This window comes from Apostichopus japonicus, chromosome 19 (assembly GCF_037975245.1).
Source record: "Apostichopus japonicus isolate 1M-3 chromosome 19, ASM3797524v1, whole genome shotgun sequence".
Classification (NCBI taxonomy): Eukaryota; Metazoa; Echinodermata; class Holothuroidea; order Aspidochirotida; family Stichopodidae; genus Apostichopus; species Apostichopus japonicus.
In genome coordinates, this window is record NC_092579.1 from 2,923,932 (window position 1) to 2,939,053 (window position 15,122).

The 15,122-nt window shown below is 37.8% G+C and overlaps 2 protein-coding genes across 2 annotated transcripts in view; both read left to right on the forward strand.

Annotated features, from left to right (window-relative positions):
* The first annotated feature begins 4,490 nt into the window (after window positions 1–4,490).
* On the forward strand, window positions 4,491–12,432 carry LOC139960411 (uncharacterized). Its single transcript, XM_071958758.1, has 4 exons — window positions 4,491–4,778; window positions 7,627–7,693; window positions 8,789–9,514; window positions 10,945–12,432. The coding sequence occupies exons 1-4, from the start codon at window positions 4,693–4,695 to the stop codon at window positions 11,128–11,130; spliced, it is 1,065 nt and encodes a 354-aa protein (XP_071814859.1). The 5' UTR covers window positions 4,491–4,692; the 3' UTR covers window positions 11,131–12,432.
* Window positions 12,433–14,095: 1,663 nt separating this feature from the next.
* Window positions 14,096–15,122, forward strand: part of LOC139960412 (uncharacterized) — a 47,827-nt gene continuing 46,800 nt past the window's right edge. Inside the window, exon 1 of the mRNA XM_071958760.1 lies at window positions 14,096–14,270. Within this exon, the coding sequence (XP_071814861.1) occupies window positions 14,188–14,270 (83 nt within the window). The 5' untranslated portion in view covers window positions 14,096–14,187. The remainder of the gene's footprint in view (window positions 14,271–15,122) is intronic.

Below are 15,122 nucleotides of genomic sequence, written 5' to 3' on the forward strand. Positions count from 1 at the left end.
ATTGTCGAGTATCCAGCTAGATTGGGCCAACATATTCTAGGTACAACGCCAACTTTGATAATCTAGAACATGTTCTAATGCAACATAGAGATGTCGTGGATGGTCAGTCACCCAGTCGAGTTACTGAGTTTAAGGCAGGGATGAGAGTTGATGAGAGAAACATCCTCTCACGTGTTCTGCAAACCCCGACCCGGGCCATATGCAAGACCAACTCTCAAAGTTGGAGGAACACTTCCAATGAAGCACGAAGCAAGTGGGCAGCTCGGCATTGTGCTTAAAGCTGATAAGTCATTACGCATATATGGAGACTGCAAAGTAACATTTAACCCGTACTTGGTTGAGCACCGTACCCCTTACCAAATTATGAAGGATGTTTTGCCAAATTACAATTGCCAATTTGAAAGTACTTCAGTACACGGGATTTCTCGCAAGCATAAAAACAGTTGGATTTAACAGAACATTCCAACGAATATCTGACAGTGAATATTCACAAAAGATTGTTTCTTTGCCATCGGTTGCTATTCGGAGTATCCTCGGCACCGGCCAATTTGCTAGCTGCCGTTGACCATGGACCAGTTCAAGGACTTGATAAGGTAGTTTTCTATTTGGATTACATTTTTAACAAGACCAGAGGAGTATGGCTTCATAATTAAGAAAGATAAGTGCAGTTCCATGGAAGAGAGCATTATGTACTTAGGCCTTGAGAAGGGTTACAACCTATACCGAGGAGAAAGTTGAGGACATTAATACACAACAGTCTACAAATCTAGCGGAATTGAGATTCTTTCTAGATTTAGTAAATTACTATATGGGAGATTTATAAGAAACCTCTCCACCTTATTAAAACCGCTAAACGACTTGCTTCAAAAAGGGAAAGTTTGGCCTTGGGGAAACGCTTGTAGAGAAAGCTTAACAAATGTAATGAAAGTTTCGTTGCCAGCACAGTGCTTGTGCATTATGAACCCTCTTAACCACTACGCTTAGCATGCGAGACTGCGCCATACGGGAAAGGACCAGTGATTTCCCGTGTTTTTGAAAGTGGGGAAGAACGACCTATTGCCTTTGGGACAAGATCTCTCATTAAGAGTGAACAAAAAACATCCGAATATTGAAAAGGAGTCGCTTAGTTTTGTACATGGAGTCACAAAGTTCCACAAATTCTTATATGGTAGGGACTTCACCTTAGAAAGCGACCACAAACCATTGGTCACTATATTTGGTCCCAAGAAAGGTATCCCAATTTTTGCCACACTTAGATTACAAAGATGGGCCTTGATATCACAAGCTAATTTATATGACATTGTCTACAGGACGTCTGAGGATCATTGCCATGTAAACTGCATGTCTAGGGTTCCTCGTGGTTCATCAGACTTGGCAACAGAAACTAGTATTTGTTACATTTCTCGTATCGATGATATGCCAGTAAATGCCCAAGAGATAGAAGAGCAGACTCACTAAGGTCACCAAGTTTTGCATGCATAAATGGCCTGAGGCCATTTAAGATGAGTCTATAGAAATGCGTCCATATTCTTTGCATCTTAGCTTTAGAAGCTCCAGAAAACTACCCCTGTTCGTGTTAGAAATGTTCCCTTAATCATGGCGTGTTTCCCCATGGCTGCGTGGTGCGATATTCTACTGTGCTTTGAGCATCAAACATAACAACTCTCAATAATATATTATCTGTTTTGTTGAACAAACGCTTTGTGACAACTATCAAGCTGGTTAAGAATAGTTTAGTTCCCTTTCTCGTTTTTTTCCCCTCACGTATTGATCCAATGTATCATTGCTGAACAATGTGCTGCTGTCACGCTAGAGTAGATAGGACAGTGTATTTTACTATTAGTGATAGTACGCTGGTTCATCTTTTGCATGAGTGAACAAGCTTTTGTGTATTAAAACGTTTATCCAGGGAACTAGTCAGATCTAGTATAGTGATGTCGGCTATGTAGTAGAAATATGCCAGCATTATAGACACAGGTGTATTGGTAGAGAATGCTTGGATAGGTTGAGAATGCTATAGAGTTTCTCGCAGTGTCAGAGTGATCCTACTATCTGCGCTAATAGATGCAACCTATTTTCTTTACAATGGATTAGCCAATTCATGTAGGTTAGGAGCAAACACATCACTCGCAGCTGAAACGTAATGCTGTTAGAGTTGTAGGATTTCTATGTGTCTCTCTTGGTAAGGCGCCCCATTTAATTTTCCGTTGCAACAGGTGGCATGGGGTTTATTTCACTTATAAAAACCCCTTTATTACCCTGGGGCCATAATGTTGTGAATTTGGAATTCATCGTTGGCAAGAGGTAAGTTGGGAAAAGTCGCCTGGGTACCAGAATCTTGATAGAGGCTCATTAGGGCAGCTGCATTATGGCAGTATTGGACGTCAAATAGGAAATCATTGTAAGTAACACTTTGACATAAAACCATGTGTTACAGTAAACATTATTTGGTTAAATATGGTGAATCGCCGTAGGAGAAAAACAATGTTAAAGGAATGCAAATTTAGCCAGAACTCTGAATACCAAAATTAAGGAAAAGTTCGTGCAATTTAATTTTTGAAAATTATGAAAAAGGGGTTGTAATTTTTAGAAATTTTGAATGGAATTTCTAAAAATCTTCCAAATCCATTTCGTGCAATGTTCACATATATATATATATATATATATATATATATACAGATATATATTTTGTTACTGTATGTATAGGGTTGATAAATTTAACGTTGTACCTTACCCGTTGTACCTTACTTATTAATACCAAGAATTAAGTGTCGTGGCGGTTTATTAACCAATAAAAGGCAGTCAAAATCAATTTATGCCTATTCTACACACATCTTTTTTGCTGGTGGGGGGGGGGCAAGGATCGTTTTTTCTTGTACTTTTACAGATAATACTAGCGTGGAGAAAGAGATTTCTAGCAAACACAATAACAGGCAGTCGGTTTCAAATGAAAGAGCAGGACGGTTTCTCTTACCTTCATTCCGACTGTATTTGTACAGGTGGAAAACAATATAGATTTTTTTTATATACATAATTAAAGGTCAAAGTCTAATGCCTAGAGCCGTTGAAGCGTTCAATTGTACCCCACTGTTCTTGGGCAAGTGCTGGTTTGAATTATGTTATTCAACTATAGGCCTAACGTGAGGCCTTCAACAGGAAAAGAAAGACAATAACTTTGATAAGGCACATTACATCAATGTATCATTATCATGAATGATACAGGCTATTGTGTTAATCACATTTGTATGGTATGATTATCCCAGAGACATTGTGGGCTGTAACAAACATGTTTCACTTTCAGAATCTGGACACATAGACCATCTTTGACGAAACTAATTCACGATTGACAATTAGCCAAAAGACAATTTATTAGTTTTATACGAGAGAAAAAAAAGGTAATCTGGAGGGGGATTCTGCGGACTTAACAACTATCCAAACTGGCTCACAATTTTTGTATATTTGTATTTTTAGATCGCGTAGAAGCCATCTTTGGCTTATCAAAGCCGAAAGTTGACCGCAGTCAGTAGCTTAGATTCATATTTAACGTCCATGATTATAAATTGTCAATTTTTAACAGATCTTTAACTGGACGACATACATTAATCTTGGAGTGACTCGAACCCGGAACCATTATCATTGAAAGGCACCCGCGTTAACCACTGAATTAACACTCCACAATTGAAATAGGCCTATTAAAGCATTTAATATTCACTGGGAATATTATGTCAATAGAAGATCATTGGAAAAGTGCATTGACTTTCAATATGTCGAAAAACCTATACGAGAAAAGGTTTGTCAGTGTCTAAAGTTGAAACTGACACTTCACCAAGTTGCCTAGCAACAACAGACTGTCTTTTATCCATCCAAACATTATGTGTTTCTAGGGATGTTCTTGTGCATGCTAAAGAAGGTGACTATCCGTTACTGAAAACAAATATTGGATAGTCTTGAAAGGCAGAGCCATGAATGAAAATAACAGATTGAAAACGGTTGTAGAATGTGATTTATAAACTCTTTTATACTAAACTGAATTAAACATGATTTGAAAAGCGATGTTTTTTTTATGTTTATTTTCTTTATGACCGATTATTTTTGGAATTCGGCCCTTGGGACAATAAACTTTTCCAGATGCTAAACTCTCTAACTTGTCCTCTCTTATTATGATGCTTCACTCTTAATATCTTATTAGCAAATATGAAGTTCCTAGCCTTTTCTGATGCTGCTCAAACTGTCAGTTCAAGTACTCAGTCGCAGTTTCGCTTATCATGGAAGGATTCGTGTGTGTAGCACAATGATAGGCTTATGGTATTATATATACTGAATGAATAACAAACAACACGCTCATAGTGCATAGCGTATAGGAATCATTGGAAATCCCCTCGACCGCAATTAGGTTATCTAAGTCAACGATTCTGCCCATAGCGTAGAAAGCATCGGAAATCCTCTCTAAAGCAATCACCTTATCAAAGTTAATGATGTATATGAGCATATGGTGACGTGTCACTTCATAGACACGCAAGGTTTAAAATTTGTCAGTCTTGACATTAAAAATACGTTAATACATTCTGTTTATCAGTGTTTATCAAGTATACATACATCTGACGCAGCTACCAGTTAGCCTCTGCCCGATTGCTGTTATTAGAGTATACCTGATTACTGCACATATCAGCTAGTTTTCTCTTTATCACAGCCATGGAGAAAACAAGGATATTCAGCTTGGTTCTTGTTTTGGTCGGGCTCTGCCAGACGGCCTTATCGTCCACTAATCTGGATGAAGAGTGAGCATTTGTCAACATGATTTTTTCTATTGTAGTATTAAATAGATGTTGAGGTTGTATTAGGTGTAAAGAAATAACGTTATTTAGAAGCTAATGAATGATGGTTAATGCTTTGAATTGAAACCTGACTAGGGTGGACAAATACCTAAATTTGAAGAAATATCTACACATTTCTTTCGTTAAGTGCTTAGTTGTTCGTAAACTTGTATTCATTGCTCGAAGAACAGCTGGTCTTCGATGGGACTAGAAAAACCTAGGCTATGGTCACCCTTAATACTACACTTGGTATCACAATTAAGCCTTCGATCATGTTCACAATGTCTCTCTGACTAGGCCTAATAGCTTTATTTATCAGAGCTAGGTCTCCGACTAGGCTACTAATGTTATTATTATACATAGGCTTCTACCTGTAGTACTTCTACGCCTGCTAACAGTAACAGTTCGATCAAGTTCTAACTGACGTTCGATGAAGTTGATCGAAGGAACAATTGCCTCAAATAATTTGCATGGGTTATACCGGCAGGCGCGTAGAGAAGGGGGGGGGGGGAGGCGAACAACGGGGTACACAACCACAGTATAGGCAGGCAGCACACTTGATGCACAGACAACTTTGCTTGGAAGCCATGCATACAGACGAAAGTTGCCCGCACCCCCAAGAGGGCACGTGCCCTCCCAAAAAAACATCGTGCCACCCAGATGCGATTTCTAGTGTTAAAAACATTTCTCAAAACAATAACTTTTTCACAAAGGACGAAACGTATTACATCTTTCCACCGATCTTCAGAATAACCAGTTGTTTTCTCACTTCAGGGTCACAGAAGCCCCGGCGTAGATCGCTAGTGCTTAAACTTCGCTACTCCCCTGCATGAATTTCAATTGTCAACACTCTTAATTAAAGCCATTATCAATGCAACAGGGTTAAATTTCCTCTTTTATCCGCCTCGATTAAAAACATAAATATCAGACGGACTTAGCCCGAAAATTATTGAACATAAAGTTACTTCAAGTTGCAAGTTATAGCACCAGATTGCATCTGAGGGCCCTCAATTAATCAAACATTTCTCTCTCCCCCTTAGACCCCTCCTGACGGCATTCAAGAGTAAGCACTGTGCCTCCTAATTAAGCGCTGTGCCCTCACTGTGCCCCCTCTCAAGATTGAAATGTCTGCCGATGTCACTGGTTAGGTTACATTTGTGTCTAACCATCTCCGCTCTTTGACCTCGGTTGTAGATATTCATTGACTACTAAACAGCGGAGCTAATGAGTTTGCAAGATTTGACAACTTTATGCCGTTATCTTTCGTAAATTCAATGAAAGTCAATCATATTAACAACTTGATCGGGCAGTGTTTGATTGATTCACGGCAATTTCGCAATAGCTTCCGGGTCCAAAATAAACCTTCATTCCAACTTTAAAGGCCCACAACTTCCTTGCGAATACGTGTTGGAATATATAATGCCGAAGGACAGTTTAAAATTGCTTAATTTTGTTGCAACAACAAGGGGACTTCGAGAGAATACCAATTAAGAAAAACTATACAAAAGTCATTAACGAAAGTTCCCATTGGTCTAAATTTCATAAATATATGTTTTGTAAAGAACTAGAACAGAGTGTATTTCGTTTTGCATACAGTCTATGACGTAAACGTTGGCCAATCACAATCCAATATTTAAATCTTTCTCAACGTTTTTATCGTCTAACAACATCAAAACTGGCACCAGGCGTCCATCTCACAAGCCGTCAGGCTTTCTAGTTTAAATTAAATTCTGCAACTTTAAAAAAGTCAATTACAACATAGCTTCTTAGAAATTGCAGACGAAGCCGTGTTTACGACTCTGAACCTTTACAGACGGCGCCCTCTATTTCGTTTTCTGGACATTCAGTTTGACCTTGCATGATAAGATTTGAACGTTCATAAAATGATATATATGTATCAAGGATGTAGCTTGTACCTGATGAAATGTGCAAAGTTAGCAATATTTTCAATTTTGAACACATCAGTATGAGGAACTGGCCGCCATTTTGTCCTGTCAAACATTGAAATTGGTTTACGGTCTTGTTCAAGGCCAGGCCCTCTCACTCGACCTCACAACACTAACCCCAGTCCATTGGTAACTTGTCACACCCACACACCAAAGTGTACACAATATAAACAAGAGGGCATTCCACGGAGTTGCATATCTTATCACAAACAAACGCTGATTTCAAATGAACAAATGTATTATTAGCAACGCAATCTGGAAAAACGTTTTGAAGTAAACATGACTACATTCTTAAAAATACACATTTGACATTTAACCACCTGACTTTTGACCTCGGTTTCCATGGCAACCAGTTTGATACTACTTGATATTTTCGTTATACCTGTGCAGGTTCCATGTCAACTTTATTTTTCAACTTGGACTAATAGCAAAAGATCAATTTTAACTAATTTTTTTCTACCTTTGACCTCTGATCTTTGCTTCCAGGGGTCTGAGAGACACAAGTTTCCTACCAAGTTTCAAAAAAATCTGCCCACCCATTTTAGGAGTTTTTTTTTTACACACAATTTGTCACAAACACACATTGAATGGCACGTTGTCAAACACACACAAACATACACCCGCCACACGTTTCGATCAATCCCTCTGTCATGGACTTCCGGTCACCATGGGTGAATCCCCATCCCCAGAGAAGATACTCAGGATAACCAATCATTATATATATATATATATATATATATATATATATATAAATATATATATATATGTGTGTGTGGGTGCGTGTGGGGGTGTGTGTGTATATATATATATATATATATATATATATATATATATATATGATTATATTATATACTCTTTCTTTAAAGAAACTACAATGAATGGAGCAATGAATTGATCGCTCAGGAGATGATCACTGTTGCAGCAAAGTTTAAGGTATCAATCCTCTTGTTCTTTTGTTTTATTAGTATTATAAGTAATATTATCATATATGGGCTGACTTTACTAAATATGTTGGTTTGTCATAGCTTCATACGGTTAATTGGGCCTTTGATGCTCTAAAATCTAAATCAACGTGTTTTCTTAATTTTGGAGTACGCTCAAAGCCTTGGGATGAACCGGTCAGGACTCAATGTGATTGTGAAGCTATGTAGGCACAAACAAAGAATTAGAACCAAAATCTTATCACACAAAACGTTCATCCACAGTGAGTAAAATGTGTACAGAAGTTGTTTCGATTTCTCTAATTGGTTGTGCGATTATTCGAAAGGGGTGAAGAACTAAACACTGCCCGAAGCAATAAAGCTCTATTTTGATACGATCTCCTATAAATATTATTATTATTATTATTATGAAGTCATAGACAGGGGCGTGCACAGCATTTCAACTGGTGGGGTGGGGTGAGGGGTCACCAATAGTAGGCACCTAAACCAAAGGCGGATGAAGGATATTAAAAGGGGTGTTATCCTGAGGTCATTGAAGCAAACAGCCATATAGGTGGGGGGGGGGGTGTCGGCTACTCCACCGAAGAAATAAACATTCGAAGCATCCGAATTCTGCACTTTGAGGCATATTTAGATCATCATATAGATCTATGTAAATATCTTTAAACGTAAGATTGTGCTAAAGTACTCATAATTCCCTGCAACCGATTTTTGCAGTGTGTGTCGATACCCCTATGGAAGCGCCAAGAGCGAATGAAGGATTTTAAAAGGGGAATGCTGTCCTGAGCCGACAGCCATGTAGGTAGGTTGCACTTCACAGAAGAAACAAAAGCTTCAAATTCTGCCGATATTGAGGCATATAAAGTTGTCTGGGGGATACAACCCCCAGAAAATATTTGAAATTGAGATGTGATGCGAAGCGTGACCTTGCAAGTATCTGATGTGTTTATGATCGCCGGGTGTACTGGAGTAGATGGTTTACTATTCAATAATGTTTCAATTACTGATAAATCACTCCCTTTGTCTTCTAACATTCCATATATTGCCATTCTTTACAACCTTTCTTTGGCTGTTTTGTCTTCTGCAGGATATTCGAACATATTGCCGAGAAGACGGTTACCCGGATAGTGATAGTCTGGACGACATAGCAGACCAATTAGATTCAGAACTCTCTCACTTAACCGACCAGATCAGTTTATTTTCGTCCCAAGGAGGTTTGCTTGGCGGCCTGTTAGTCGCCTCTTCGTTCATCCCGTCACCTCTGAGTCCTGCCCTCTTCTACTACGGTAATTACTTGACTTTGGGTTCTGGAGTTGGGCACATCAGTAACATAGTTTTGAAAAGCGCAAGAGATGACATAAATGAGGTAGACCTGAAGGGCATCCTCTTCCGAATTGGTAAATTGCATCACAACATCGAAGTTTATAAGTTAGCACGTAAAGGCATCGACAGTCTACCTGTAGCAGCAAAGTTACTCATGAACGACGAAATGATTCTCAGCGAGGAAGAGTCACAGAAGATCCTTCACAGACTTCACAATATTGAAAATATTATGCCATCGATTTTGAAAGGCGAGAAAATAGGCCTAGCGGACCTTTTAGAAATATGCACCAATATATACGAGATCATTGATCATTTCGACGCACTTACCATTGTTCGAGAAACTTGGCAACAAGTGAAATGGCAGATCTATGAACTGAAAAGGGATTCAACGAATGCTGCTGGATCGTTCAATGGGCACAAAAGTGCCATCAGTACAGAATTGAAGAGCGTGGTCGGCGGTACTTTTCAGTTACTTGGCTCAAACTCAAAGGTTATTAAATTTTACAGTATTTAACAAGAAATAAAACAGTTCATACACCCACCACATATATCGAAAGCAGTAATAAAGGTATGCGATGGTAATTGCACGTGTGTATGTGACGCCTTCGGTTTTAAACACGACCTAGTTTCGAATGAGGTGTAACAGAAGTTTTAACAACACCATCGATCCCAGAAAATACACACACACAGCTGGCTACCGTCGGTATTTAGCACTAGTGTACACTCAGTACATACAGCTGCGGTCAATATCTACAGCATAGTATACAATTAAGGATACAGCGATGGACATCTCAGATCCAGCTTAAGATAACAATTAAGGTATCACGTTTCATTACTGTCTGCATTTTGTTGCGACAAGAACAAAACGTCACTTGCAAGCAACAGAAAGTTAACTTTTTCAGAAGGCCGCACGAGGTTTGGGGCGAGTTTTCAATGCCTTTAATGAGCTTTGACCTCTGACCTCTAGCCATATAACGTCTCACAGTGACACATTAGTCCATTGAGCTTGCAGATTCGGAGAAGTTTGTGGCACACATTTTCTCACGACTTTGCCAAGTTTGAAATCGTGAGTTTTGCCGTTTTGCCTTAAGTAAAACCTAGATAATCACGGAAGTGATGGTTTCTGTCATTTAAGTGTCATATTAGCCCCGCGTGTAATGACACAAAATATAGCTTGGACGATGTCTGATCATTAGCCATGTCCTCACCGGTTGAGGCACAACAGCTTGTGCACATATAGATCCCTTTACGTTTTCAAGTCCATATGAATTGCAGGTAAAGAGAAGTTTGGACACTTTTCGCACTGATTTTAATTTTGACCACGTGGCTGTTTAAGTTTTACGTAAAGTAATAGTAATAATGAAAAGGTATACTTCAAAAGATTACAACTTTTAATACCAACTTTCAGTTGAAAATTGGATGTTATGCCTACAGTAGACTACGTCATTGTGACTAACCAGAAATGCACGCCAAACAGCAAAGCAAAACAAATTATATTTTGCTACACTGCAGTCAATTATAGTTACTATTTTGTTACCATACTTTTCTTATAGGACTAGATATCCTCGATAGGTGGCTCAGTCTTTACTGAATGTAAGACTCCTCTCTAGTTAACTATGTATGTGTGTGTATGTGTGTATGGGTGTATGTATGTATGTATATGCTGTGAGAGTCGATGTCTCGAGTTTTCATTGCTGTGGACGATGGCATTGTTTGAGACTTGTCGTTCAATATATACGGTACCCACTATCCAAAGAACCAGCACACTGCTGATTAGAACACACGATATTCTTTTAATGCGCTTACATGGTGAAAGACACCGATGCCCGAGCTTACATACTATAGCGTGAAAGCATTGATCAAATCCATGGCCTTCTGAAACCCCAAGATCACCCCATTATCTTTCTCCTTTTCTTTCAGAGTATGGGACTATGGTCCAATGTCTTTAGTGGAACATTAAGCGTATTGAATATCTATAATGAGGCAGGGAACATCGATTCCACGAAAGGACACATCAGAAATAAGAGGGCCTTGGTACGTGAACTTCGAGCTATTGCGAGAAACGTAAGACAAATTTGTGCTGGGTTAGACTCTTGTTCAAACTAAAGGTCGTGGTCTTTATATGCTGAACATTCGCCAGGTTTAAACACCTTATCTTTAAATACAGGATTGGCAGAGAAGGGATGGGCTACTAAAAGGTGTGTGTTTGTGGGGGGGGGGAGGGGTGGGGGTGAGGGTTAACCCATCATGAATTGCCCTCATAGGACGTTTGGTGACATATTTTGATCGTATCTTATGATAATAATAGTTTTGATTTCTTTTTGCGCAATATTATTATCCAATAAAATCATTTCTGGACAATCGCACAAGCTTTCAATGGACTTGTTTCCATTGACTTATCTGCATCATTCAAAATAGATACCGTTTCTGTATAAAATATAGAAATATTATCAAAAAGCAAAACTAATTGAAACTAAGAAGAAAGATATAGCTCAGTCACTCCCTATTCCCCTTTTCCACATCCCCCACCCCCCCCCCCATAAAAACACCCGTCTAGAATAGTAAAATATTGTGTACATTATATATACTCAACTTGATAGGCGTATGAATAAACATTATGTTGTTGTTTTGTTTATATGAAGACGTATTAGTTTCACCCTCCTACTGTGAGATCTTTCTTAGGTATAAACAGGTGTATTTTCTTTGTTGGTTTGTGTGGATTCCCTTTTATTTAATTGTTGTTTATAATTGTTGTACTTGTCTTAGTAAAGGTGGTGATGTATATACATATTCTCGTAATATAAGTTTTTTAATTATCAGTCTTATGTTAAACTTAGCATTTAAAAATTTACTTTCACATTATTTTATAACATTAGTGTCAGATTAAAACTGTAAAACACGCAAGTTTGCATTTTACCCTCATATATTCATGTGCTGAAATTATTCACCCGTCTATTATACACCCGTCTAGAATAGTAAAATATTGTGTACATTATATATACTCAACTTGATAGGCGTATGAATAAACATTATGTTGTTGTTTTGTTTATATGAAGACGTATTAGTTTCACCCTCCTACTGTGAGATCTTTCTTAGGTATAAACAGGTGTATTTTCTTTGTTGGTTTGTGTGGATTCCCTTTTATTTAATTGTTGTTTATAATTGTTGTACTTGTCTTAGTAAAGGTGGTGATGTATATACATATTCTCGTAATATAAGTTTTTTAATTATCAGTCTTATGTTAAACTTAGCATTTAAAAATTTACTTTCACATTATTTTATAACATTAGTGTCAGATTAAAACTGTAAAACACGCAAGTTTGCATTTTACCCTCATATATTCATGTGCTGAAATTATTTAACTTAATCTTTCAATTTTTGTAAAATGTGTCGTGTACATATTTATATATATATATATATATATATATATATATATATATATATATTAAGATTTTCATTTATATATATATATATATATATATCTATATATATATATATATATACTGTTATTGGGGGATGTGCTAGTTTGGATGATGTTATTCAACTATAGGCCTAACATAAGGCCTTCCACAGGAAAAGAAAGACAATGACTTTCATAAGGCACATTATCATGAATGATAAAGGCTATTATTTTATTCACTAATTTTTATATAGTGTGATTATCTCAGAGACCATGTGGGCTGTAATAAACATGACTAACTTTCAGAACTTGGACATATAGACCATCTTTGACAAAACTGATTCATGAGTGACAGGTAGCCAAAAGTCAATTTATTCGTTTTATACGAAAAAAATGGCTCACAATTGAATAATATGGGAATACTATGTCAAAGGAAGGTCATTGGAAAAGTGCATTGACTTTCAATATATCGAAAAGTCTACGAGAAAAGGTTTGTCAGTGTCAAAAGTTGAAACTGACACTTCACCAAGTTGCCTAGCAACAACAGACTGTCTCTTATCCCTCCAAACATTATGTGTTTCTAGGGATGTTCCTGTGCATGCTAAAGAAGGTTACTATCCGTTATTAAAAACAAATATTGGAAAGTCATGAAAGGCAGAGCCATGAAAAAAATAACAAATTGAAAACGGTTGTAGAATGTGATTCATAACTCTTTAACACAGTGGCATAGGAAGATACTTTTGAGTGGGAGGGGGGGGGGGTGAAGACTGATGGCCGGCCTGGGGGAGGGCTCTAATGGGAGGGGTGTCCTCCTCCCCTTTGGATAATTTTTTGCATTTCCAGGCGGCCTCAGATGCAATTTGGTGCTATATAGCAAACTTCAACACCCACTCCATATTGTAAATAATTTTGCATTTTCACCTAGCCTTAGATGCAATTTGGTGCTCCAAATGAGATTTTTTTACTCATTTGGAAATTAAAAAGGGGTTTTCTGACTGGCGAAGCGGGGGGGGGGGCGTGATGATACTTCCGCCCCCCATATTTTTCACTGGGGCGGGCTGGCGCTTCCCCACAGCCCCCCCCCGGCTCCTACGCCCTTGCTTTAATACTAAACTTTAATACATGCTTTGAAAAGCGATGATTTTTCATGTTTACTTTCTTTATGAACGATTATTTTTGGAATTCGGACCTTGGGACAATAAAATTTTCCAGATGCTAAACTCTCTAACTTGTCCTCTCTATTATGATGCTTTACTCTTATTTCTTATTAGCAAATATGAAGTTCCTAACCATTTTCTGATACTGCTAAAACTGTCAATTCTAGTACTTAGTCGCAGTTTCGCTTATCACGGAAGGATTCTTGTAAGTAGCACAATGATAGGCTTATGGTATTATATTGAATGAATAACAAACAACACGCTCCTGCGCATAGCGTATAGAAATCATTGGAAAACCCCTCGAACGCAATTACGTTATCAAAGTCAATGATTCTGTGCATAGAGTAGAAAGCATCGGCAATACCATCTAAGGCAACCACCTTATCTAAGGTGGCGCCGTATATGAGCATAGGGTGACGTGTCACTTTATAGACACGCAAGGTTTAAAATTTGACATTATAGAAATACATAAATACATTCTGTTTATCGGTGTTCATCAAGTTTACATACATCTGACGCATATAACAGTTAACCTCTGTCCGATTGCTGTTATTAGAGTATACCTGATTACTGCACATATCAGCTAGTTTTCTCTTTATCACAGCCATGGAGAAAATAATGATATTCAGCTTGTTTCTTGTTTTGGTCGGGCTCTGCCAGACGGCCTTATCGTCTAATCTGGATGAAGAGTGAGTGTTTGTCAACATGATTTTTTCCATTGTAGTATTAAATAGATGGTTAGCTTGTATTAGGTGTAAAAAAAGTAACGTAATTTAGAAGCTAATGAAAGATGGTTATTGTTGTGAATTAAACCTGACCAAGGTGGACAAATTCCCAAATGTAAAGGGATATTTATACACATTATTTCGTTTAGTTCTAAGTTGTACGTAAACTTGTATCCATTGCTGCTGTGCTATAGCATGCTAATCATATTTATTACCACAAACTTTAAGTGGTTCTGTGTGTTTCGAAAAGGGAATACATAAAAAAGTTCATTTTCATTAAAACAATGGAACTTCGTTTAAGCTGCTTATCTGACGAACCATGAAAAATGGGAAGGTTTCGCCTAGCTCATTTTGCCTAAAACGTTTCATTAATTAAAAAATTAATGATCAAAAGTATCAAAAGTATCAATACTTGGAAACAGATTTCATTCATGTATTCTGTTACGCAGTTCCTCTTGATTTAAACAAGCCAGTGAGGGAACACATTGTAAAGATATTCAGTAACAACGAAGCTCTCCTTGCTCATTACTAAACTCACGGCTAGGCGTGGCCTAGCTCTCATAATGAGAATCGTTTTTTTTTCCTAAAATGCTTTCAATATTACCGTTGTTACGCCGCTTCCGTTAGTTTTAACAACCATCACTGTCATTTCAGTCATTAAATTACATGTTCACCCATGAAAAACACCGGTGGTACATCGAAACATTTTTGGTTTGCACGTAGTCACTTTAAAGGCATCGAAGACTCTCCCTAAACCGCGTGCCACCCTCTGAAAAGGTTAAGTTCCCGTTGCTTGCAAGTGAAGTTTTATTCTTG